The sequence below is a fragment of the Hippocampus zosterae genome, chromosome 14 (assembly GCF_025434085.1).
Source record: "Hippocampus zosterae strain Florida chromosome 14, ASM2543408v3, whole genome shotgun sequence".
Classification (NCBI taxonomy): domain Eukaryota; kingdom Metazoa; phylum Chordata; class Actinopteri; order Syngnathiformes; family Syngnathidae; genus Hippocampus; species Hippocampus zosterae.
This window is the reverse complement of record NC_067464.1, coordinates 4,053,136-4,077,290: the sequence shown is the minus strand read 5'-3', so window position 1 is coordinate 4,077,290 and position 24,155 is coordinate 4,053,136. Positions and strand designations below refer to the sequence as shown.

At 46.4% G+C, this 24,155-nt stretch overlaps 1 protein-coding gene across 5 annotated transcripts; it reads right to left on the bottom strand.

The window, feature by feature from the left end:
• Window positions 1-314: 314 nt before the first annotated feature.
• zfyve26 (zinc finger, FYVE domain containing 26) lies at window positions 315-24,048 on the bottom strand. Of its 5 annotated transcripts, XM_052087006.1 has the most exons (41): window positions 23,915-24,048; window positions 19,984-20,264; window positions 19,831-19,906; window positions 18,805-18,891; window positions 18,593-18,721; window positions 17,703-18,042; window positions 17,504-17,628; window positions 16,693-16,857; window positions 16,507-16,595; window positions 15,655-15,803; window positions 15,373-15,570; window positions 14,777-15,292; window positions 14,244-14,368; window positions 13,925-14,168; window positions 13,517-13,780; window positions 12,869-12,994; window positions 12,621-12,791; window positions 12,096-12,335; window positions 11,922-12,027; window positions 10,783-11,600; window positions 10,450-10,652; window positions 10,277-10,381; window positions 10,075-10,197; window positions 8,823-9,240; window positions 8,550-8,651; window positions 8,277-8,464; window positions 7,326-7,462; window positions 6,607-6,635; window positions 6,320-6,456; window positions 5,933-6,153; window positions 5,558-5,705; window positions 5,271-5,480; window positions 4,875-5,069; window positions 3,700-3,897; window positions 3,340-3,420; window positions 3,124-3,254; window positions 2,738-2,873; window positions 2,453-2,512; window positions 2,087-2,269; window positions 1,960-2,010; window positions 315-1,808 (listed from the first exon to the last, which is right to left on the bottom strand). In XM_052087006.1, exons 2-41 carry the CDS (start codon window positions 20,187-20,189, stop codon window positions 1,581-1,583), a joined length of 7,458 nt encoding a protein of 2,485 aa, XP_051942966.1. In that variant the 5' UTR covers window positions 20,190-20,264; window positions 23,915-24,048; the 3' UTR covers window positions 315-1,580. The 5 variants fall into 5 exon arrangements, with proteins under 5 accessions (XP_051942966.1, XP_051942963.1, XP_051942965.1 ...); XM_052087003.1 differs by lacking the exons at window positions 315-1,808; window positions 1,960-2,010; window positions 2,087-2,269; ... (3 more) ...; window positions 3,340-3,420; window positions 3,700-3,897 and having other exon boundaries at window positions 4,786-5,069; window positions 6,320-6,477; XM_052087005.1 differs by lacking the exons at window positions 315-1,808; window positions 1,960-2,010; window positions 2,087-2,269; ... (3 more) ...; window positions 3,340-3,420; window positions 3,700-3,897 and having other exon boundaries at window positions 4,786-5,069; window positions 6,320-6,477; window positions 12,621-12,794; window positions 12,896-12,994.
• Between the last annotated feature and the right edge of the window lie 107 nt (window positions 24,049-24,155).

Below are 24,155 nucleotides of genomic sequence, written 5' to 3'. Positions count from 1 at the left end.
TAAGTTTGTAATATTTTCAAAATAAAAAGTAGGTAATTATGATTTTTTTAAATAAATATTTCTTTTATTATTTAGACATTTGAATAATTGTAAGCATTAAATAAATACTTAACAAGCAAAAAACAAAGATATTTTGAAGAAATAAATGAATAATAATATCCAACTGAATTACATTTTGAAATGTTCTAAAATCCAATTTGAAAGAATAGAATGTTTATACATAGCTCTATATGGTTGCAAATACGTAGTTGTAACACCACATTTAAGTTCATTGTTTAAAAAAATATATATATAATGGAACGGGTTGAGAACTCTGGGACTGTAAATAATGCCTCCATTTTTTTTATTATTCAACATAATTATACAACAAATCAAAAATCATTAGAAAAATCACATGTGCTTACATTCCCATCAAAGCAGTCATTTCACGAGCCGTTTGTGCAAGAGGATAATGACTTTCAACTCTGAGTATAAAGTGCATCAGTGAGCGGATGAGAGTGCAAGTGCGTCTCTGATGCATCTCAAAAGTGGCTTTTTTCTTGACATGAATAAAAGGCGGCAAGAAGGGGGAGGGGGAATCCCTTTGAAAGTGAAACTATAGTTGAGTCAGCTGTTGACGTAAAAGATCGTCTAAAATTGAGCGTCAGCAAGGGAGATACCAAACATGATCACAACACGAGAGACGTAAAAAAAAGACAAATTGAATGCGATTTCTTCATTTGAGAAGAAGAAATAAAATTGATCCACAGCATCATTTCCAAGCGAGTCTCTTGTGTCTTGACAATTCACAGAAACACTTTAAAACTAAACATTGGCATGTGGACAAAAGTAATGAGACGCACCTCCTCATGAATGCAGGAATATATATATATATATATATATATATATATATACACACACACAGTATATATATGTATACATATATATATATATTTTTTTGGAATTTCCCCTGAAATGGCTGCAAAGCAATTGGCTCACCTCGCGTTAAATTCCAGATATGGGGTTGTTGAGACTTTTTTTCGTGTGTCATGTTATGATCAACATGTCCACTCAATTCTATATCGCTAGATGAAACTGGTTTCAGGCAGCCATTTTTTTCTAACTTTCGAGGCTTGGAATTGCCCCTAATAAAATGGCTGCTCCAAAACAAGTTGGCTACCTTGTTCATTTTCAGGCAAGTGTCTTTCAGACTATTTTGTACATTGTGATATGAGAAACATGTCCACAAAATATCATACTGATAGGCAAAACTGGTATCGAGGTGACCCCCCCCAACTTCCTGGGAGTGCTACCAAGCTAATTTTGGGGATCTAGTAGGAAGTCTTCCGTTGTACTTCCTGTAGGTGTCCCAATACTTGTGTCCACACATTGTATCTGTCAAGATTTCTTTGAGGAAAGGTAAGATGGATTTTTTTCCCTTTTTAGTTGAGGTAGATGGATTCTGTGTACGAGTGACTCTAGGGGACTGGGGAAGGCAGTGTTGTTACGTAACAGTGGTCAGATAGTTGTGTGTGGTTTTTTTTTCTTTTCTTATAGTTAATACAGTCAGTACTCTTCAATTAGGTTTTCAATATTTTCCGTTACCTGACCTGGTTGTTGGGTCGTGCCGATCCTGCTCGCTGCTTGCTGTTCCCTTGGTGTTGGTGCTCCTGCAGCCACTGGCGGCAGATGTTTTGCATCACAGAGTCCTGAGCGGCCTCCGCTGCCCGCAGGACGTTCTGCACCAGAGGGCCGGCCTTGCTCGCCTCCATTTTGACAGCCAGCAGGTAGGCAGGACGCAACTTGTTGCAAAGCAGGTAGGCTTTGATCTGAGTAAGTCATTGATATTATTTTTTTTAATAGTCTCATGCATGAAAGGTTGCCCGCCCCCCCCCCCCAAAAAAAGGCAATGTCTTGCTTATCAAAATTACAAAAAGAATGCCCATTTGATGTAAACACATTTAAAAGCAAATGCCTTACCTTATTTTCCGTGCTCTTGGTCTCCAGAATGAGACTTTCCAGCTCTTTGGCCTTAGCACAAAAACAAATCAAAACACCAATATCACCACGTCCCCTTTTTCCACCATAATCCTGATCTGTGTCTTACGTCGGCTGCTCCTTTATCGGCCGCCTCCACGCAGCTGAGGATCAGAGCGTCGCCATCACTCTTGGTGGCCGTGCCCGACTCGTTGACGCACTTGAGCAGCTGGCGCACCGCTGCGAATTTCCTGTGGCGGATCAGACGCTGTCCGGCGCGCACGTACACCGCCTGGGCCTCCAGCTGGAAGTCCTGCACAAAAACAAACACATAATGGTTGGCATTCGTAATCGTTTTGGTTTTGGGGTTTTTTTTGTGCTTAGACTTGCGAGCAGAGACTTGACATATGAAGGCTACTTGCTGGCAGTGAAAACCGCATAGTTTATAATAAGCATTATACATTATGGAGTTTAAAAAAAATATTCTGGAGCTCACCTGTATGACTCGGTAGGCAATGCCGAAACCTTCCTCGATATTTTTACCCCCAAGCATCACCTGAAGACAAACAAACGACAACACTCACAAACTCAAAAACTGGTTTCAAAAAAATAAAGAACTAAAAGAAAAATCAAATTAAAAAAAAAAGGTTGGTGAAAAATAATCTAGCGACTTTATGTAAGCCAACTCAATTGATGGAGCACTTTAAAAACAACCAAAGCACAGCTGCATAAAAAGTTCTGTACAATCGAGTCAAAATCAGAAGATTGTTGGACACATCACCTTGCAGGCCACCTCCACCTTCACGGGGCTCCCCCCGAATAAAGTGGGCAGGGGTCCGGACCCGGCCGCAAGCGGGGTCTCGCGACGGTGCAGGAAGCGGGTCACCTCCAGCTGCAGCTCAATGGTGTTCACGTGCCTGAAGACAAAAAGAAAGTTTGATTTTTATTTTTTTTGCTGAGGATCAAGAATATATGCATCCAAGTACAGTGGTTACTTGAGACAATCGCAGCAGACGTTGCAAGATTGCCCTTTCCTCATGATGCGTTAGCAAAAGCATGAAGATAGCGGACAAAAGTGTCATTCTCTTGGGTTACACGTGGCGTTTTGCGACACGGGTTTGGTTGGCGGGTGGGATTATTGCCCACGTGCAGTGTGTTAAGACAGACCTGGACACGTCACTTGATGACATCGTCTTTTTGAAGGAGCCTCCTTGGGACAATTTCCTCCTGACAGCGCCACGAGATTGCTGCTCTTGCAGATACGTCCTCAGGTGCTCTTTGGCTCGCACCAACCACCGCTGACACACACAGACAGCCACACAAGCGCACACACAGAAAAAGTGAAGCAAGTGTCACTGTGTGTGTGTGTGTGTGTGTGTGTACCTGCTGGTCACCCAGCTGTTGGTAAGAAGTGGCTCCGTGAGTGAAGAAGCGGATGCAGGTCATGGCCGCACGCACGTGATCCTGTACACGGAAAGGCTACTTCACACTCTCGTAGTCGTCACAGATTGGTTTCAAATAAGGGTTCCGAACAAAGGGTACGGTTTCAAATCAGTTTAACCTTGGTTAGGGTTTCAAATTAACGTTCCAAGCAAAGTTTAGGGTTTAAAAATATGACTTTGCCAGAAACAAAAAATTCTAGAGAGATATAAGACATAGCAGGGCTTTTTTATACAGTTGCTGGCTTCCCCCAAATGTTTTCCTTCAAATTTCATTTTGCGCTGAAAACAGGCCATGACGCACCATCATGAACTGCTGGATCTGGTAGAGTGTGTGGAAGTAGCCGCGCCGTTGAAGCCACTGGCAAGAGGCGATCAGGTAGCGGCTGCACGCCTCCAGGCTCGGGTCCAGCTTCTCCAGGACGTCCTGGAGCATTCCCAGACGCCCTCGTTCTAGGGCCGGTTGCAGAACGCCCTCCAAGAACACCTCATCCGGGGCGTCCTGAGGTGGCGGCGAGGAGACTAGTGAGTACGATCAGTCTTGGCAGATACGTGATGGGGCATTCGATTGTGGGTTTTAACCCATTGAGGGACAGTGGTTTCAATTTTGGGGTCCAAGCTGGGGTTAGGGTTTTAAACAATCATCCTTGACTCAATTTAGGGTTACTTTGAAGCCTGGGTAGGGTTTCAAGATGGGTTTAGGGCAGGCATGTCCAAAGTGCGGCCCGCGGGCCAAATCCGGCCCGTGGTCGAATTTCATCCGGCCCTCGGCCCCTGTCATAAAGTCAGTGCCGTCTGGCCCGCAGGTTGGGCGCAATGGAACACGTGTTGAATTGACTGAGGTCTCGTGGACTGGTGAGTGATGTTTCATAGAGTACTGCTTCCCTCTAGTGGCTAAATGAGTAATATCATTCACTAAATGAGTAATAGCATTTAGACACTAGAGGGCATCACTCACGAGTTAACAAGACATCACTCCGTGTTTATATTGACTGATATGTCATATTTCAAATGATCCTTGCAGTTGTGGATGTGTATTGCTTGTTCATTTCCCTGTTGTTCGAGTCAAAGGTTTTGTGACTATTGAAAAGTCATGGTGATACATTTTATGTTTCAAATCAATCAATTTGCACTCAGGAGACTTCTGTTTAAGAAAAAGTCAAGTGAATAAGCAGTTGCATGTGATATACCTGTTTCAAATGAACCAAAATAAATTCTTAAGATTGTTGAAATTAAAATAAAAATGGAAATGTGAAACAGACTGGCTTACTAAAATTTCTTGAACAATATTGTTGTTCAATGTAAAGAATGTCAGCCAAGGTCGGCCCCCCGACATTTTACCACATAAAATCTGGCCCACTTGGCAAAAAGTTTGGACACCCCTGGTTTAGGGTGTCAAATTAAGGGTTAGTGCAGGTGTTAGAGCTTCAAATCAAGACTGGGGTTTCAAGTGAGGGTCACAACAAAATGGAAGCTGGCCTTGTTCAGGAGGTACGAGATGGCCTCCGTCATGGCGTCGTGGCGCATGTGGAAGCTGACCAGCGCCAGGTGAGTAGCGTACGCATTCAGGTAGTAGAGGCACTCCTGGTGGAGGATGCGCCTCGGGCATTCGGACCTCTCGCTCAGTGCCTCCTCCAGCTCCTGCAGCGGCGCCAAGATGTCCTCGCTCAAAGACTTCGGGGGAAACACGTGGACAAAGTTATAATGGACGCAGATTCAGAATCAAAACCTGACATACAACCAATGAGAAAAGTCGCATGAGGGTATCGACACTTGTTGCTAGGCAGACTACATAGGGCCTGGGAGGCCAAAAATTAAGTCTAGGATGAGAAGGTGGCGCCTGGCTTGGTGGTAAACACAAAGAGACGCGTGTACCGAAGCGGAGACGGGTCTGACGGTGGTCTCCAGGTGCTTGACAATCTCCTGCAGCAGCGTGGGGCCCATGTTGATCTGGTTGCGGTCCACGGGGGCCTTCAGACACCGTGCAAACTTCTCCCGAGCCGCCGTCAAACTGCCGGCCTTCAAGGAGGCCATGGCCCACGCTTGCCACACGGCGCCGGGGTCCAGCCCGCTTTTGGTGGACACCTTTCAGAAAATACCACAATGCAGTGAGTGGTACGGTGACATTTTTGGGGAGCCAATGCGTGCTGCGCGTCTCTCACCTCCACCGCCAGCTGGTAATACTCGGCTTCCAGGAGCTGGTTTCGGAGCCGCGTGACGGCCATCGTCTCGAGGATGTCATCCAGGGAGGGAATGTGTTTGTAATTCGCCACCACCAGGATCTTCAGCACGTCCACTTTGCTGATGTAGCTGCGGAACGACCAGCAGGCGACAAGAGTGAAAACAATTGACATCTGGCAAGACTCGAGCGTTTTGTCACTCGTAAAATTTACAATGTGTCGGGACAGACCAATAGCACTGAAGTGTTAAAAAAAAAAAACGCAAAGACTATAATTGGTCGTTTGGGGGGGGGGGGGGGTGAGTTGAAACCAGTTCCCCATTCAAACAGGAACCCGAACCACATTTGAAGTCCTCACCTGTCACACAAGGCCAGGTCCTGGTTGCGGCCCCCTTTGACAAACATGAGCTTGGCGCTAAAGAGCAGCTGCCGCATGATATCAGTCAGTAGGCAACCGTCCACCTCCGGGTTGGTCAGCTTGCGGGAGAGTGAGCGACAGTGGTCGATGAGCTGGTGGCCGCACGCCGTCTGGTCGCCGTGCAGGGACAAGATGGCCACGCACAAGTGGGCACTGGGCGCCTTGGGAAATAAAGTACCCAGTGAGTTGAGCGAACACGCATTGAGTCTTTTTCACAGTGACGTCACATATTTGCAGGTTGTAAAAGCTCACGGGAGCTCATATTTTGATACGTTGGTGTTTACGGATTGTTTTTTTTTGGGGGGGGGGGCATTTTCCAATGCAAACCTGCTCGTAGTAGAACTCGTCACGCAACTGCTGGTTTTCGACGGGATCCATGGAGAGCCTGATCTGTCTGGGGGCAATCTCGGGCAGGTGCAACATGCCGTCGAGGGCGTCCTCCGTCAAGGAGGGGATCGCCGCCGCTGCACGGAAGGGGAGCACATCTCAAGAGAAAAGCATGCCAGCGTATCGGAAGCTGCACTTTTCACATTCTGTGCAGTTATGATAAAATGATAATGAAGTCAATGATAAAAAGAAACAAGGCAAAAAGTTGGCAATTTAGATTTATTTACCTTCACTTGGTTCCAGTTCGTCGTCAGAACTGCAGGGGAACAAAGAAATAACGTTTGACTAAATATGAAATATTAATCTAGATTTATAGTTACGCATTGTGATAGTTACCTACCAATATTCATACTGTTTAAAATTTTTAAAAAACTAAAGTTAATAATTTCAAAACTTTGGACAGCATTCAATGTGACCATAAGCTGTAAAAAGCAACAACAACAACAAACTTATTGAGGGAAAGGAAAATTTAAAAAAATGGAATGATCATAGCCTCTTATATCGGGGGATTTGGTTGTGTTCGGAATTAATCAATCACAAAATAGCAGGCAGCACACAAACGGCAAATGAAATTATGTTTTTATGTAACATTTTTTTCGTATTTTTTACATCTTAAGCATTTGAATGTATTCATGTCTTAAATTATATATCAATATTTGCATGACTTTGAAAAACCTCTCTCCTGCTTTCTTTCTTCCCATCACCCCCCCCCCCACACGTCTTTTATTGATTGAGCTTAACAATGGGCACATTTATGCAGTCTCAGAGTTAAATGTAAGAATTTTACTCTGCCTAAAACAAAAATTGGGGCGTTACCCTAATGCCAAAACTGTATTAATGGCACATAGGTAAAAGATGGATTAACTACAAAGATTAAATGACACCACATCTGTTAAAAGGTCCAAAAAGAAACACAAAGGTGCCCTGAGCATTATCTTCGACTCACTCTGGATGAAAGTAGGCAAAACACTGGTCACACACTCTGACGTCCTCTCCGGGACATCCATCGACGGCCATCTTGCGCTCCGAGCAAGCTTGACACACCAGGCGACCGCAACGCCGACAGTGATGCCGCCGGTTGAACTGACGACAGAGACGCTCTATTCATTACTGTCGCAATTATTGATACAGTTGTTTAATTATGGTAGGCAGGATCAGGCATGCACCCCAGGGGGTGCGTGACATCAACAGTGTCTTCGTGACACTTTTACTTTGCTTTGTTCGCCAAAAAATTCAAATGTCAGCGTCTTTCAGTTTTAGTCTCTTAGACTGATATTCCTCAAACCTTTCAAGGGACACAAAATAAATTTGAATAACTGTTTTTTTGAGATGGTGCACCAACTCTGTCAGGAATTTGAAAGTGGTGGTTGGCTTATCAAGTCTGATAAAGAGACTTCACACACATTGTGTTTCAAACACTACGGCTAAGAGACACTGAAAAGAAATTAGCGAGAAGGAGTGCACCAAACCGCTAACAACGTTGAAGGGGGGTGCATGCCTTCAAAAGTTCGGGGAAGATGGGACCAAAAGACTTCAACTAAAGAAACTGCTGTTTAAATAGAACTCAGAAAAACAGGCTTTGTGAAAAGGAGCGGGCCCATCTAGCGGTGTTAAAAGGAACAAAGGAGCTCACCAGGCCTGAGCAATCAAAAATCAAACCGACATCTCAATGTAGTACATTCCTATTTTCAAATCTCAAACGCTGCAATTTGGAAGGAGAGAAAACAAAAATACTCATTTCAATCAGTCGGTTGGCTCTATTTTTCAGATGTGTAAATATGATTATTTTCTCTATATCGGAAAAATAATTGTCCATTAAATCACAATCGCAATGAATGAATGAATGAATGAATGAATACATTAAAATGGTCGAAAATTGTTCCGCCCTATCGCTCACCATGGTAAACCTCTCCCGCCGGCAGACCATGCACACGAGCCGCTTGGTGTCAGGCACCCAGTCCTTTCGATCCGGGGGCTGTTCGGGCGGCTGGAATTTGGCGGGCGAGGACCGCTTCCTCCCTGCTGAGCTTCGGTCCCGCTCTCTGTCGCCGCTGTTTGTCGAGGAGGTGTGCGTGGGCGTGCTGCCTATAACGGGGGGTAGACGGCAATCAATTTTGAAGGGGAATCGGGGAGTGTGTCACGTCAAGTCCAATGGCAAGTGCAGACTTACTTGCTGAGGAGGGCGTTGAAGAGTCCAGACGAGTGGACGATAAAACGCTGCTGTCCTGAGCGGGGCACTGCGTCAGAGTGTCCTGCAGGCTGATGACAGAGTCTAGAAAAAGAAGACGGCGTTTATCATAGAACTGGCTTTTTTGAAGGGCTTACTCAGGTTTGACATGCCACCTCAATTTCATGGCCTTATGTGAAACTGCATTTCCTGGCTGAGTTTTCAAAACCAATCCTTGATCAAAATAGCATCACTTTCGACAGAATCATCACTAACCGGATCGTGACCACTCTCGAGGCGCGCATGTGAAGTCCAAGGCCTTGCGGGCGTACTCGGCCAGAAGCCTGTCGACGGCTTCCGGCCCGAAACCGGCCTCTTGGCCGGCCAGCAGGTTCCTCAGGGTGCGCACGGTCGCGTCGGCCCAGTCCACCTTCAGGTTCATGAGCATCTGCTCCAACATCAGCAGGGGCTCCGACAGCAAGGGGAAGTAGTTCTGGCGGGCGGGCGGCGGCAGAGCCAACAACACCTTGGAGCCCAAGTTGAGGGTGTGGATGTGTCGTCGACGCGCTGGGGCCACTTGGCTTTGGAAGTGCAGCGTCATGTAGTCGGCCAAAAAGTGGCAGGCGGATAAGCCGGGGCGGCGGTCCAAGGCGCGCTCGCAAACGTCCAAGCCGCACGCAAGACCCTCAAGAAGCTAATCAGGATAAAAGAGAACATTCATTCATTCATCTTCCTAACCGCTTGATCCTCACTAGGGTCGCGGGGGGTGCTGGAGCCTATCCCAGCTGTCTCCGGGCAGTAGGCGGGGGACACCCTGAATTGGTTGTCAGCCAATCGCAGGGCACACAGAGACGAACAACCATTCGCACTCACACTCACACCTTGGGACAATTTAGAGTGTTCAATCAGCCTGCCATGCATATTTTTGGAATGTGGGAGGAAACCGGAGCACCCGGAGAAAACCCACGCAGGCCCGGGGAGAACATGGAAACTCCACACAGGGAGGCCGGAGCTGGAATCGAACCCAGTACCTCTGCACTGTGAAGCCGACGTGCTAACCACTGGCCTACCGGGCCGCCCAAAAGAGAACATTAGCAGGACTTTTTTTTTTTTTAATGGACAGATGTCAGGGTTCTGGTAGCTGAAGGTATCATTGATGCTATCGTTGTCTTTTAGTACAAGAAAATACTGTAAGCGTTACTGTAAGTGTGAAACAGTTTGTTTTTGGTGTGTCGCCAGCTTAATGCTAACACCCAAATGAAATAGTTATTGATGGGCTAACATAAATTAGCATGAGACATCAGAGGAGAGATTTACTGTCGATTAACGAATATTTATACATACAGCCTCCTCCAAACCCAAATATATGCATGTTTTTTTTTTTTGGTTTTTATTGCTGTTGTCTCTTTCTCTTTTCTGTGTCTGTACCCTCTCAAATCAACTCCCAGCAGGGTTTGCTATCGTTGCCTCTTTCAGTTACCCTTTTTCTTTTCGCTCTGTCCGTCCCCTCCGAGCACAAAGCGAGTACCTGGAAGGCTTCATCAGTCTGTTCCTTGTCCAGCAGGTGCAGCAGATGCTCAGTCTGCAGCTGCAGTCTCGATTGCTCGCTCACGGGATAAAGCTTGGCCCACTGGGCGCAGAGTGAAAACTCCTGCAGAAAGTATAATTCTGTGTTATTTTTTTATTTTTTTTTGGGGAGTCTGTTCATTAAAGGTGAGAGGCACACACACCTTGGCCTCCAGCATCCGGGCAAGCATGGATTCAGAGCTAGCCTTTGACTCAGCCCTCAGCTCCTGCCAGGTAACCCACGGCAACGGCGGGCGTAAGGCTAACATCTGTCACCAGAGAAAGAAGTAATTGATGAGCTCCATTTTGATAGCAGAGACAGTTTCTATAACAATACCCGGCGGTAGATGTCCAGTTCTTTCTTTTTCCGCAGTAGGTCGTCTCTCAGCGAGGCGTCCGTATCGTCGTCATTGTCCAGGCAGAAGTCCAGAAGCTCCGTACAGGCCGAGAGGGGCCAGCGCTCCATGGCCTGCAGGGCCACGCGGGCGCGCAGATTGGCGTCCTGCACTCGGAAGACGTGGCCCACGCCTTCCTCGTCGCCTTCAAGGGATGAAAAATCTTTTGGCTGAAGTGGTGACATCTATAGGGTGCCCTCATCTCATTGTAGTACGTCCGATCCGTACTGGAAAGGGTGCAATGCAGCTCTATGTGTGTGTGTGTGTGTCCTCACCCTCTAAGGCAGCCCAGGCAAGCAGGCGGTCCCTCAGCTCCCCCTGTTGACCCCAATCAGGCCCGTAAAGCTCCAGCAGCCGTAGAGCTCGGTCCACATCCTTGGAGGCCAGGGCCTGCTGGAAGGCATCGGCGGCGACCCCTCGTGCGGCTTCCTCCCGAGGCCCGGCCAGCAGGAGCCCGACCAGGGGCTTTCCGCACACCCATGCGCCGAGGCCGTCGTCGTCAGAAAAGGAGGGGCCTAGTAACGGTTCACCCATGGCGCGCAGGTACGCTCGGAGTACGGGGAAGGCCTGGAGGAGCGCGTCCGCCTCACGGGAAATCTGCTCGCCATCTAGCAGCGGCTCTTTGCGGCCACTGCGGAAGTATCCCGACCAGCCCGTGGGCTGAGAGCGGGGGCCCTCTCCTTTGGATGCACACAAACACACCAGAGCTGCCACCAAAGATGAGCGTGATTTGAGGAATGCCAGAGCGGACGGCGTGAGTAAAAATGACGGCGGGGACGTGGCTGGTGAGGCGGAGAGGTTGGCGGAGGAGGTGGAGCTGGTGGTGGAGGCATCCTCCGAAGATATGGACTCAGAGCTGGCGTCGGACGGAAGCTCGGCCATGCCGAGCGTGGAAGCATGCTCCCCGGCGTGGCGTTGGAGCGACAGAGTCAAAGCAGACACACTGAAAAGAGCATCGTCTTTTCTAGCCTGAATGGAATCCCGGTCCGGCTCTGGGAACGTTGTCCCCACATGCAGGACCTTGCAGCATCGCTGGATTATCACCTGCTGGATGCTGAGGCCAAGCCCCGCCTCCCGCAGCAGCAATAGCAGCCTATAGAGGGCAGTAGTTTATTTTGGTCAAGAAATTTAAACTATTAAATATACTTTTGGGATTAAAAATCTGTTGTCTGTCTCTTATTTGAATGTTTACATCATCTTAAACAAAGTTGTTACTGGTGTAACCTGTTTTTTGACTATTTTGTGTGGATTTTTACAGTGCGGGTCAAAATGACCCACAACATAATCAATGTGATTTTTTTTCAACATAATATGAGGGTTAATGCACAAACATAAAAGATCAATAGTAAAAATAAAAGTAAGTTTATAGATACAAATATAATTGAGTCAACAAGCTTGCCGAAAGCGAGCATACCTGTCAGGAGACACCTGGCGTTCAAACAGCAGGTAGGAGAGAAGCTGCGATGGAGCTTGAAGCAACACCAGCAACGGATTCCCCAGCTTCACCTCACTTGTCTGGTCTGAAAGAGACGAGGCGTAAGAAACCAACGATAACTTCTCCTTTCATCGCCTTTGATTGGCCGCAAACCTTCTGAGCCCAGGCTGCGCACCAGCACGGCCGCCAGCGTGTCGACGTAGTGCAGAAACCTGCGCACAAAGTCGGGCCTGGCCAGATCTCCGTTGGGCTCGAAGGGGCACAACGGGTCCAGGGAACGGAGTAGCTGCTTCATGCCGCAACGCGTCGGGTGAGTGTCCAGCTCGGAAGCCTTCAGGCTGGCCTGCTCCGACAGCAGCGCCATGAGGGAGCTTGACGACGCCGCGACGCCCTCTTAAAAAATAAATAATAAAATAAAAAAAGAGACAGACAATTGTTTTATTTTCCACTGTCCACCAATCAGATAGCTGAAGGCCATCAAGCTCAAAATTGTTCATGCAGCAGCACGAAAAGACATTTAAAATTAAATCCAATTGGATTATCACACGTGCTTTGCTGCCATCTTGTGGCATCCACAGGTAATTACAAACCACTTTTCGAGAGGCCTCAATTCATTATTTGCTGATTTTCACAAACGGACAAAGCTTCATAAGGAGTTAGGATGATTACCGTACTGACCCACTACATTGGTTGCAGAGCCGAGGATGTCCAAGGTGCTCTCCAAGCATTGCATCAGAGCAAGTTGGGCGGCGATGCACTCCTCGCTGAGCGTCGTGTGGCAACACAGCAGTACTTCCTGGATGCAGCAGCCAAACGGATTGGCGCACACTTGCTCCTCCCCCGCGGCACCTTCTAAGAACGCAAGCGACGGTCACTATCGGCAGCCATTTTTGCAAGCAAGCGGCCTTACAACACTGTCGACTCACCCGCCATTTTGACTGAGCTCTTCTTACTGGTTGTTGGGTGATTCAGAATCTTGCCGATCTGCTGTAGGAACAGAGGAAATCCACAGATGTTCTCGAGATGAGGCTCTCGGGGGTCCACTCGGACACCTGAGGAAACCAGACGTTGATGACGATGTCATAGTCATGCTCCACCCACACACGGTGACAAAAAAAGAAATTTGGTAATTTGGCATCATCCATCTGTCAAGTATCAGTTTTTATTGTTTTGTTTTGTTTTTTTATTGCCCCAGAGGGCGCGACATAGCCAAAATTGATCCTTTCAATGTTTTTTCAGATTCAAGATTTTTTTTTTTGGCGAGACTCATCATGGTTGAAATGCCTCCCAAATGTCACGTCAAGTGAAACTGTTTTTGAGAGATGAATTTTTTTCCAAAATCTACGAAACCAAAACAACCGCTTTAAACATAAATGGGAGCATTCTTATCTTTTTTTCCAGCATGGCTTCTTGTGTCTTTTTTTGTGGATCTGCAAATATAGTCCACTCAACTTCAATGTCTTTATTGTGAATTGAAACTGGCTTTGGAGAGTGAATTTGTTGTGGGGTTTTTTTCCCTCTTTTTTTAAAAAATAATTCTCGAGGGCTATTCCAAACTGTCGTAGTATGCATACCACGAGCCTCCAGGCTGCTGCTGAGGCGACGCTCAGCAGTGTCCAGCAGTTGCCGAGATGTCTTCCAAAGCTGGCAGTGGCAGCACGCCAGGTCGAAGGCGGCCATGGCGGGAGGGCTGAGCTGCTCCAGGAGCACGCCCACCCGTCCGGATGCCTCAGGCGAGCACCCGCTGGTCCAGTAGCCCTCCTGCAGAGTCGGGAGAGGGTGGGAGGGCGTGCTGAGGAGGCGATTGGCTATGTCGGAAATGGAGTAGAATGCCACGCCTGCAGGGAACGACAATACCAAACATAAAAGGTCCATAATTCCATAATTGAGTAAAAAAAAAAAAAAAGAAATTATAATACTAATTATAGTGTCCATTCTATCAATGAATTGGCCACCTCTTTACGTACACCTAAACGTCTCACCTGCGGCTGCGGCGCTTCCGATGGCCTGGAGAGTGGAGCGTCCGCTGCTGCCAAGCCGGCTGCGTGCCGCGCCGGCGGCCGAGCCCGAGACTAAGCCCTCTGAAGACGAGGAGGATGATGACATGGACTGGCTCTCCATCTTCTGCTCCACCCGGACTAGCTCCACTAGCACTTCCTTGTAGCATTCCATGAAGGCCAGCTCGCCGCAGGAAGTTGACGCCTCGAGGTCAAAAACCAGAGACACCTGTGGAACATTTATTGAGTGGTTTAAAGAAGGAACAATTCAGGCGTTGTCAAAAGTGCTTGTTGCCATAGTAACCTGATGGGCCTCCATGAAGTTACCGCGCCGGATGCAGGACACGAGCAGAGACTCCGGGGGAGACAACATGGCGGGTATCAGCAAGCTGTGGGGAGCGGACGCCGTGCCTGAACAATCGACCACTTCTGAAGGGAAAAAAAAAAAGAATGGACCATGTATGTTGCATATTTATATTTCAATTTATATTGAAAGCTTAAAAAAACCTGCAAAATCTCGACGGTTCATGCAGTCATCATTGGGTGGTCTTTATGCAAATAAAATGCTTTAAAAAAAACTGTGAACTGTGAATGTGCATGGGATTACTCTTACTCGTAAACCAGAGTTTCCAACCTTGAGCCAAGACACATATTGTGCAAAAAGAAAAACACTGACTGGAAGTGTCCGAAAAACTCATAGACAATTATCTACCATCTGCCCTCTAGTGGTGGGGTGTCATATGACATTATTTGTATGAAATAAAACATTTTGGACCAATGAAGCAAAATTAGATAATTCCAGACAGAAAAAAAAATGCCCAAATTGTAGCATCTCACTGCTTCCGCCGCTCTGATTGCTTGTGATGATCTGCAGTCTCCACTGCGCCTCGGCCGTACGCTTGGACAACCTCTGCAGGCGGGCGCCAAAGGTCCCGGCGGCCACGGAGCAGCCCACGCTCTCCGCCACCTCCGCCTCCCTGGGGAGCGCTCGTCCCGTCTCCTGTCCCTCCTGCTGGCCGACCACACACATGCCCTCCAGGCCCTCTTTGAGCAACTTCAGGAAACCCTCCATGGCCGCCACATCCGCCAAGAAGCCGTTGCAGCCCCGGATCAGGTGGGCCAGATCCGGTTCACTGGTGAGGTCCTCCTCGGTCTGAGACTCGATCTCCTCCAACGAAGAGGATGCCGGGTTTTTTACGGTCACATCTTTAGGATTTTGTGGAGCGAAGTCGGCGCTGGAGAGGAAGAGCAGTGAGAAGATGTTCTCCAGCAGCTCAAGGCGGAACAGGGCGGGCACAGCCTCCAAGTACAGTTGGCACTCGGACAGGTAGTGCTGGAACAGTGACTGGCAATCTAAAAGGGGGAACAAGGACAACCTTACCAAGTACCTAGGTCCGAGGATAACCAACCAATTTAACTATTCTGGTACAAACCTCCCAATGAAGTGGTTGCGAGGCTCGGGTCCGTCCCCTCCCAAGCTGCTCTTTGGCTCTTGGCTTGACACTGGCCGCATCCCGAGCTCTCGTGCGCATTGACGCACAGAGCGTAGATGGCGTACTTCATGGCGCAGAAGCCGCGGAACAGAATGACGCTCCTCTGCGCCGCAGGACTCAAAACCGCCTCAGTGTCGTCTGCAGTACAAAAGTGAAAAACGGTGGCGACAAAGAGACAGAAAGCAGGCGACGGGGGGTCATCGAGAAAAGCGGCGCACTGACTTCCTGCTGGATTTGGCGTTTGCTGGAGCAGATCGAGAATGCGGCGCTCTTCAAAGTGAGCCAGCGGAGTCAAAGAGTGGAGAATGTAGAGGGCCGAGTGATTGTCCAGACTGTGCAGCTGAGCCAGCAACGCCTCCGTGGGAACACCTCTATACCCACCCACAGGGGCATAAAAAAAAAACACTGAGGGCAACAAATTCTATACGGCAGAACTACCAAAGCCACTTTTGATGGGGTTTTGGGTAGGGGGGGTAAAAAAACAGCAAATTCACAAAAAAGAATGCAGTTAACGTAACTCAACCTTTGCTGATTACCATAACCTTGATTTTAAGAAAATCTACACAGACCAGAAAAAAAAAACTTAAAAAACATTATTAGCCAGCACATTGGTACTTTTTGTTGAGATTGTGACAGTAAGTTATGAATGACTTTAGGCGCATGTTAAATAAGTCATTCATCTTCCGAGCCGCTTGATCCTCGCGGGGGGTGCTGGAGCCCATCCCAGCCGTCTTCGAGGAGTAGGCGGGGGACACCCTGAATCGGTTGCCAGCCAATCACAGGGCACACAGAAACGAACAACCATTCGCACTCACACTCACACCTAGGGACAATTTAGAGTGTTCAATCAGCCTGCCACGCATGTTTTTTGGAATGTGGGAGGAAACCGGAGCACCCGGAGAAAACCCACGCAAGCCCGGGGAAAACATGCAAACTCCACACAGGGAGGCCGGAGCTGGAATCGAACCCGGTACCTCTGCACTGTGAAGCCGACGTGCTAACCACTGGACTACCGGGCCGCCCGTTAAATAAGTCAAAAATAAAAATGTAATCAATTCTTTTTTAAATACTTACGGGTTGTTGTTTTTACACCACTCTAGTATGCCAAGCTGCGAGGACAAAAGATTGGCAAAGTCCTGCAGGACTGAGTCATTAGCTGACCTCTAAAAAAAAAAAAAAAAAAGATTAATTTACGCAATGTTAACAACAATGCATTTATCACACTAGCGAGCTGATTTTAACAACACATTTGTTTCCGACCTGCTGGTGATGGAGGACATCGAGCAGCCTGTGAGCTGAGCTCAGAGTACTACACTGCGTCCATCCCAGCAACAGCAGCAGGCGACACAAGGGCTGGAACTCGGAGTGCAACATGTCCCTTAGCTGAGAAAACTCCTCGTGTTTGATCAGATCCAGCGCCGTCACCTAAATCAAAATAAGATAAGATAAGATAAGATATCCTTTATTCGTCCCACACTGGGGACATTTACAGCCTCCAGCAGCAAGAATGTATGTAAAAAGAAGAAAGAGAAAAAAAACAACAAACATCTTTCAATTAAATGCAATATGAAAATATGGCGACAATTAAAAAATAAATAATAATAATATAAAAATAAAAAGTTGTTTTCAGATGTTTGGTCACACAGGCAAATTGTAACACAAATTAGAATACACGGGCTTCAAGAAAGTATTAAGAGAGAAGCAGAAAGACTTTCACTTTTGACAGCACGCGAGCTGCATTCAAGGATCGCCATCAAAAAACGACATCTCAAACGCAGATGCAAAAACACCATCAATCCAACACCGCAAAGATTCCACCAGAAGATGCTTAAGTGATACTTTTATTGCTTTGTCCTGAGCACAAAAAAAAAAAGCTGGCTGAGATTTTCAGCAATTAACGACGAACAGGATGCACTACAAAAATGTGCGACTATGCAGCTTTACCGTACTTGGGGAGGTTCTCTATCAAGGTCTTTTTAATAATAATAATAATAATAAATTTTATTTATACGCGCCTTTCAAGACACCCAAGGACACTTTATTTTTGCTTTTTTTTTTTTTAATCACTTACCATGACCAACTCCAGGAAGTGTTTCCCGCTGCTGAGGCACTCAAAGTAGATCATCTGCCACGCGGACGGACGATCGCCGTGGCAACACAGACCGAGGGCCAACTTCTCCAACTCGGGCAGGTGCGCTTGAGATGACAAACGACACGCTATTAGTTTACAAAGCTTTTACCGAACGAGCGATGAGTAGACTTGGCTGCACCTTGCGTGTCGGGCGCACTCCTCAGCAGACGATCCCGCTGCAGCCTCTGCGCGGCCGAGCAGTACGCCGAGACGAGTGCGTCGGATCGCGGCCGGAGCAGCGAGCTTAGGACCCTCTCCTCCTTCAGGGTCCCCCCTCTGGATGCCCACAGCGTCTCGCACAGCGCCTCCAACTGGCCGCTACCTCCGCCTGGACTGCACGGCATCACAGCTAAAACAGCGTAGATCTCTTCCACCCACTCGTCTTGCCGCTCGGGATTCATTTCAGGCTTCCCAAGTTTGGTCAGCAAGTGGAGGATGAAGATGTTCTGAAGGGATGCGTCGTCCATGCCCGACTGTAGCTAAAAAAAAAAAAAAAAGACCACCCCCCCACCCCAAAAAAAAGAGAAAAGGAAAGAAAAAAGGTCCCGATCATACATGAATAAAGCATGTTTCCAAGATAAAACTTTTCATTCATTCATTCATCTTCCTAACCGCTTGATCCTCACTAGGGTCGCGGGGGGTGCTGGAGCCCATCCCAACTGTCTCCGGGCAGTAGGCGGGGGACACCCTGAATCGGTTGCCAGCCAATCACAGGGCACACAGAGACGAACAACCATTCGCACTCACACTCACACCTAGGGACAATTTAGAGTGTTCAATCAGCCTGCCACGCATGTTTTTGGAATGTGGGAGGAAACCGGAGCACCCGGAGAAAACCCACGCAGGCCCGGGGAGAACATGCAAACTCCACACAGGGAGGCCGGAGCTGGAATCGAACCCGGTACCTCTGCACTGTGAAGCCGACGTGCTAACCACTGGACTACCGGGCCGCCCGATAAAACTTTTATTTCTACTCATTCATTGATTCTAGATCAAAGGCTTTTGTGGCTTTGACACAAATTCTGTTACCTGCATGAAATACGTCAGCGACTGCGCGAGCCGGGGCCTCTTCTTCTCCAGTAACGTATGCAGACAACGCTCCACGGCGGCGTGCGCTGAACTTGAAATGTTTCTGCCCGCAAACGCCTCTTGCACCTGCTACTGAGACATGGAAGATGAACGCTCAGACGCATCTGAAGAGAATATCCAAAGGACTTCATAAGGCAAAATAAAAGTGGAACCTGGAGAAGAACCTCCTCGATACCCTCGGACCACAGATGTTCCAGCAGCAGCAGGAACTCGAGCTCGTTTTTGACGCTGGGAGAGACCTGTCGTGGATGATTAAATCAAGGTCAAAGTCAGAATGCACAATTGCGTGATATGACCATCGATGATTCTATCATGTTTGTGGTGCAGGGGCATTTTTCATTTATTTTTTGGTTGTATAAATTAAGAACATTTTGTTTTTTTAAATCAATAATAGGTTAGGAAACTAAACACGGGTGGAAATGAACGACGTCCTCTGTATTCATATGTTCAGATTTGTATGGTCCTATGTGTGGTTGAAATAATAAAAATGCTAGTTACAAAAAATAGGTTAAGACATATTTTACTTTTTTTTTAAAGAAAAACAACAGTTATTTTTCCCAATTTTTAAAATTTGTTTTTTTGTAAGATTGGAGCAAGCTTTTTTTCTTTTTCTTTTTTTACAGGCAAGTTTACACACGCGCATACACATCCTTGTTATCACCGTCTTCATCGCTCCGGTTCTTTTTTCCCCCCGTGACGTGGTTCGATAATGCGGAGCGCAACGGCGAACGTGCAGCTGGTCATTTTTCTTCGGCCGCATCGCGTTACCCCCCACCCCCCTTCCCATTCCCATTCATCCTCCCCCTAATACATGTTATGTCTTGTGACTTGTTGTAATTGTCATATGCTTATTCATGTGCTAGGGTCTTTTTTTTATCATGGACTTAAATTATCCTCGGAAGAGGTTTTTTTTCCCTCTCCCTACCCAGCGTTTTTCCTTTCTGAATTCTGATTGTAATTTCCCCATTGCGGGACAAATAAAGGATATTTTAATCTTAAGTTTAGTGCATTTCAAATAATGAATGACTTCCCCAAAGTCATTGATTATCTTTTTGTTGAGTCCACACCTGCACACAATGCAGCAAGAATCCAATAAACTAATTCATTTAACGGAAGGTCATTCAACAAATATTGGAAAAGTCCTCTCAGTGTACAGGTACGTGTCAGATGTTAGTTACCCGCTCTTCAGTGCATTGCTCCAAAACCTGCAGCCAAAACCAAGCCAACTTGTGTGGACTGCCCACAGACTCCCATCTAGAAAGACACAGCGTGGTTCAATAAATGCCAAAGACGGCATGAAAACGTCAACACATCACCCCACTTTAACTCACTTGAAACGATAAGGATGGCACACGGCCGCCTTGATAATCTCCCGCACTTTCTCCGAGACGATCCCCGTGGATGCAACCAGCTGGGGCACGCAGGCGCTGGCCAACTCCCATTCGCCACACCTCAGGCACCGTTTGAAGTAATCGAAGAGGTCCCGCAGTGAGGTTTCGGCCTCGCAGCCGAAGGGGTACGTGGACGCTGTCTCCATTTTGGATTGGGCAGGAGAAGGCTAAGAGAGGTCAGCTTTCCCTAAGACCAAGTACGACACTGGCATCTTCTCGACCTGAAACAAATATAACAGTCTCACTTAGTAAAAACAGTTTAACTCGATGGATGGTTTCCGTATACGTTACAAGGTGACACAAACCACCTTTCAAAGCAAGTACCACCTCGAAAAAATACTTAAATTACAAGATTAAAGTATTAAGACAATAAAGCTGCGTGGCTGTTTGAAAGTGCTCTATAAATACAGTTGAGTTGAGTTATGCCAAATTGCCCCCGCCCCTGCCGCACCCCCCAAAAAAGGTCAATATGAGAAAAGCACAATTCCAGATTAAAAAAAAAAGAATGTTTCTTTTTTTGTTTGTTTATAAATCCTCATTTCTTTATTGGTTGTGTATTTTTTATTGTTTTAATATAACGGAAGGAATACGTTTTATTGGCACAAAAAACGTATTTCTTCACAAAACAGTTGTTCCCCCCACCCCCCAAAAGGCTACATTTAATAAGTCTTGTTTTTCAAAATAAAAATCTAACTTCTTAATAATAATAATAATAATAATAATAATACATTTTATTTGTGGGCGCCTTTCTAGAAACTCAAGGACACCTTACAACAAGCAGTTAAAATCACGAGTACAATGTTAAAAAACTACATCAAATAAGATAAGAAAAAATACAACAAAATAAATAAATAAAACAATGGCTTTATGGTCTGAGTGAATAGGCTTGTCGAAACAGATGTGTTTTGAGGCGGGATTTGAAATGTGTTAATGAGGCTGTATTACGAAGGTCAGCGGGGAGTGAGTTCCATAGCTGGGGAGCAGAGCGACTGAAGGCTCTATTTCCCATGGTGACGAGGCGAGCAGGGGGGACAGAGAGGAGGACAGAGGAGGAGGAACGAAGAGAGCGGACAGGCGTAGGAATATGGATGAGGTCAGATAGGTATGGAGGGGCTAGGTCATGAATGGATTTGAATGTGAGTAGCAGGATTTTATATTGAATGCGGTGTAAAATGGGAAGCCAGTGGAGATGTTGGAGGACAGGTGTAATATGGTTTATGTATGGCGTGAGTGTGATAATGCGGGCGGCTGAATTTTGGACCAGCTGAAGCTTATGGAGGGTTTTTTGAGGGAGACCAAACAGAAGGGAATTACAGTAATCGAGTCGCGAGGTGACGAGGGTGTGTACAAGTATAGCAGTGGACTGAGGAGTGAGAGAAGAGCGGAGCCGGTGGATGTTTCGAAGATGATAATATGCAGAACGAGTGATGTGGTTGATATGTGAGGTGAAGGAGAGGGTGCTATCAAGGATGACACCCAGACTCTTGACCTGAGGGGAGGGGGAGATGGAAGAGCTTTCGAAGGGAATGGAGAAGTTGTTTATTTTGTTTAGATTGGATTTAGTGCCTATAAGGAGGAATTCAGTTTTATTGCTATTCAGTTTGAGGAAATTTGAGGTGAACCAAGATTTTAATTCCTGCAGGCAGTTGGTTAGGGAGGATGGTGGAAGTACGGTATTAGGTTTGGTAGAGATGTAGAGCTGGGTGTCATCCGCGTAGCAATGAAAATGAATGTGATGTTTCCTGAAGATATTACCCACGGGAAGAAGATAGATTAGAAATAGCAATGGGCCAAGGACAGAACCCTGAGGAACACCTGAAGTGAGGGGAAAGGGGTGAGATCTAAAACGTTTGAGCTGGATAAACTGGGTGCGGTCAGAAAGATAGGAGCGGAACCAGGAGAGGGGGATGCTGGTGATGCCAATGGAGGAGAGTCTGTCGAGGAGGATGGAGTGAGAGATGGTGTCAAAGGCTGCACTGAGGTCAAGCAGGAGGAGGATGGCGAGTGAACCGGAGTCAGCAGAGAGAAGAAGGTCATTGCATATTTTGAGGAGGGCAGTTTCAGTACTATGGAGGGGACGGAAGCCAGATTGAAATTGTTCGTATAGCTTATTGGAGGAAAGATGGGTGTGAAGTTGAGCAGCTACTGTTTTCTCTAGAAGTTTGGAGATGAACGGAAGGTTTGATATGGGACGAAAGTTGTTCAAGTCGCAGGGATCAGAGCCAGGTTTCTTCAGTATGGGAGTGACAGCAGCAGTTTTGAGATGAGATGGTACAATGCCAGTAGAGAGGGAAGTTTGAATAATGTTAGTGATGAGAGGGGAGAGGGCCGGGATAGAAGCTTTGACTAAAACAGTAGGGAGAGGGTCAAGCTGACAAGTAGAGGATTTGGACTTCTGGATTAAGATGGAGATTTGGTGGACAGATGGGGATGTGAATGCAGAGAATAGGTGGGTAGGAACCGGGGAGAATGGAGAAGGAGGGTTAGGAGCAGCTGAAGGGGTGAGTTGCTGGTGGATAAGTTGGATTTTGGATGTAAAAAATGAGGCCAGAGTATTACAAAAATCAGTGGAATAGAGATGTGAGGGAAGAGTGTCAGCAGGTTTAGTGAGTTTAGAAATGAGTGAAAAGAGTGATCTGGGGTTGCCTTCATTGGAACTGATTAATCCAGAGTAGAAGATTGATTTGGCTTTGGATATTGAGTCCTTGTAATGGAGAAAGTGGGTAGTGTACATTTCTTTATGAATGGCGAGTCCAGTTTTTCTATATAATCTTTCAAGTTGACGGCCTTTTGATTTAAGTTGTCTGAGGGTAGGGGTAAACCAGGGTGCTGTTTGGTTGAAGGAGACAGTTCGGGTTTTGAGTGGGGCCAGGATATTGAGAATGTTATGGAGATTTGTATTGTAGTGTGTCAAAAACTCATCTGTTGTAGAAAGACAATCAGTACTGGGGAGGTTGTTGATAAGTGATTCTAAATTGTCCGGGTTAATGTCCTTGATTTTACGGAAATGTATAATGCGTTGTGGGTTGGATTTGAAAAATGACAGGTTAACATTGAATGAAAGCAATAGATGATCTGTGTATGGGAGGAGATCGGTTTTACAGTTTGTTGGTGATAATCCAATACAGCAGATCAAGTCCAGAATATGTCCTTTACTGTGTGTGGGAAAGTTGACATACTGTTGAAAACCAAAACTGTCCAGACAGGAGGTAAAGTCTTTGGTAAGTGAGTCATTGATATTGTCCATGTGTATATTAAAATCTCCTAAGAGAATCACATTTGGTGATAGTGTATACAGATGAGTGAGGAGTGTAGTAATGTCAGTGATAAAATTCTTGTTTGGTTTTGGTGGACGGTAAATAGTGGCAATCAGTGTGGGAGTTGATCCAGAGAGCTGTATAACATTATTTTTAATGCTGCAACAATGTTTCCCTTTAGATAAAAAAAGACACTTTTCAGTGAGAATTCAGCTTTTTTTCTAGAAAGTCATTATCTCAACAGAGTAAAATCATATTTTTCAATGTAGACATTTTTTTAGAAAAAGTCATAATTTTTTTAAAAGTAAAGCTTTCACAAATAACACAAAGCTTTTGTTGTATTTGTATTTATCGAAGGAAATAGGTGATTATTTTTAAAGCTAAACACTATATTTAGAACAAAAAAATGTTTAACAATTCAGTCACGGAATCAACTGTTTGATCCAAATCTTTTGATCTTTTCTCTGTCGTTCCAGAAGCCCAAAAGTCAAGTTACCGTTAGCATAAGCATCAGCGTGTCCGACCAGTAAAAGTTGCCGTAAACTCCCGTAACAAGAACAACAGTTCATCAACACCAAAGGTACAAGGCAGATAATGAAAATGAGATGACTTACTCATGCCTTTATGGAGTTTTAACCAAACAATTTCTGTGACTCTTTCCCTTAGCTTAGCTTTTGTCGCCGTGTTGTGTTCGCTGCTTTTTGCCTGTCAATGAACGGTCACGTGAGCAGATCACCTGACGGCGCTGCAGCCAGCTGGTTGGTCATAGTGCTGCCTTCACGTGTAATCCAAAAACGTGCACTGCTTTGGAAATGTACGAAAAAAATATATTTTTTTCTGAATCTTTCATATGTA

Coding starts and splice junctions, on each gene's coding strand:
- zfyve26 (XM_052087006.1), bottom strand. CDS start 20,189: ATGGAGACAGCGTCCACGTACCCCTTCGGCTGCGAGGCCGAAACCTCA. Junction 14,169..14,243: donor ACTTCATGGAGGCCCATCAG/GTTACTATGGCA, acceptor AATGTTCCACAG/GTGTCTCTGGTTTTTGACCT. Junction 12,336..12,620: donor CTCTGCAACCAATGTAGTGG/GTCAGTACGGTA, acceptor TTATTTTTTAAG/AGGGCGTCGCGGCGTCGTCA.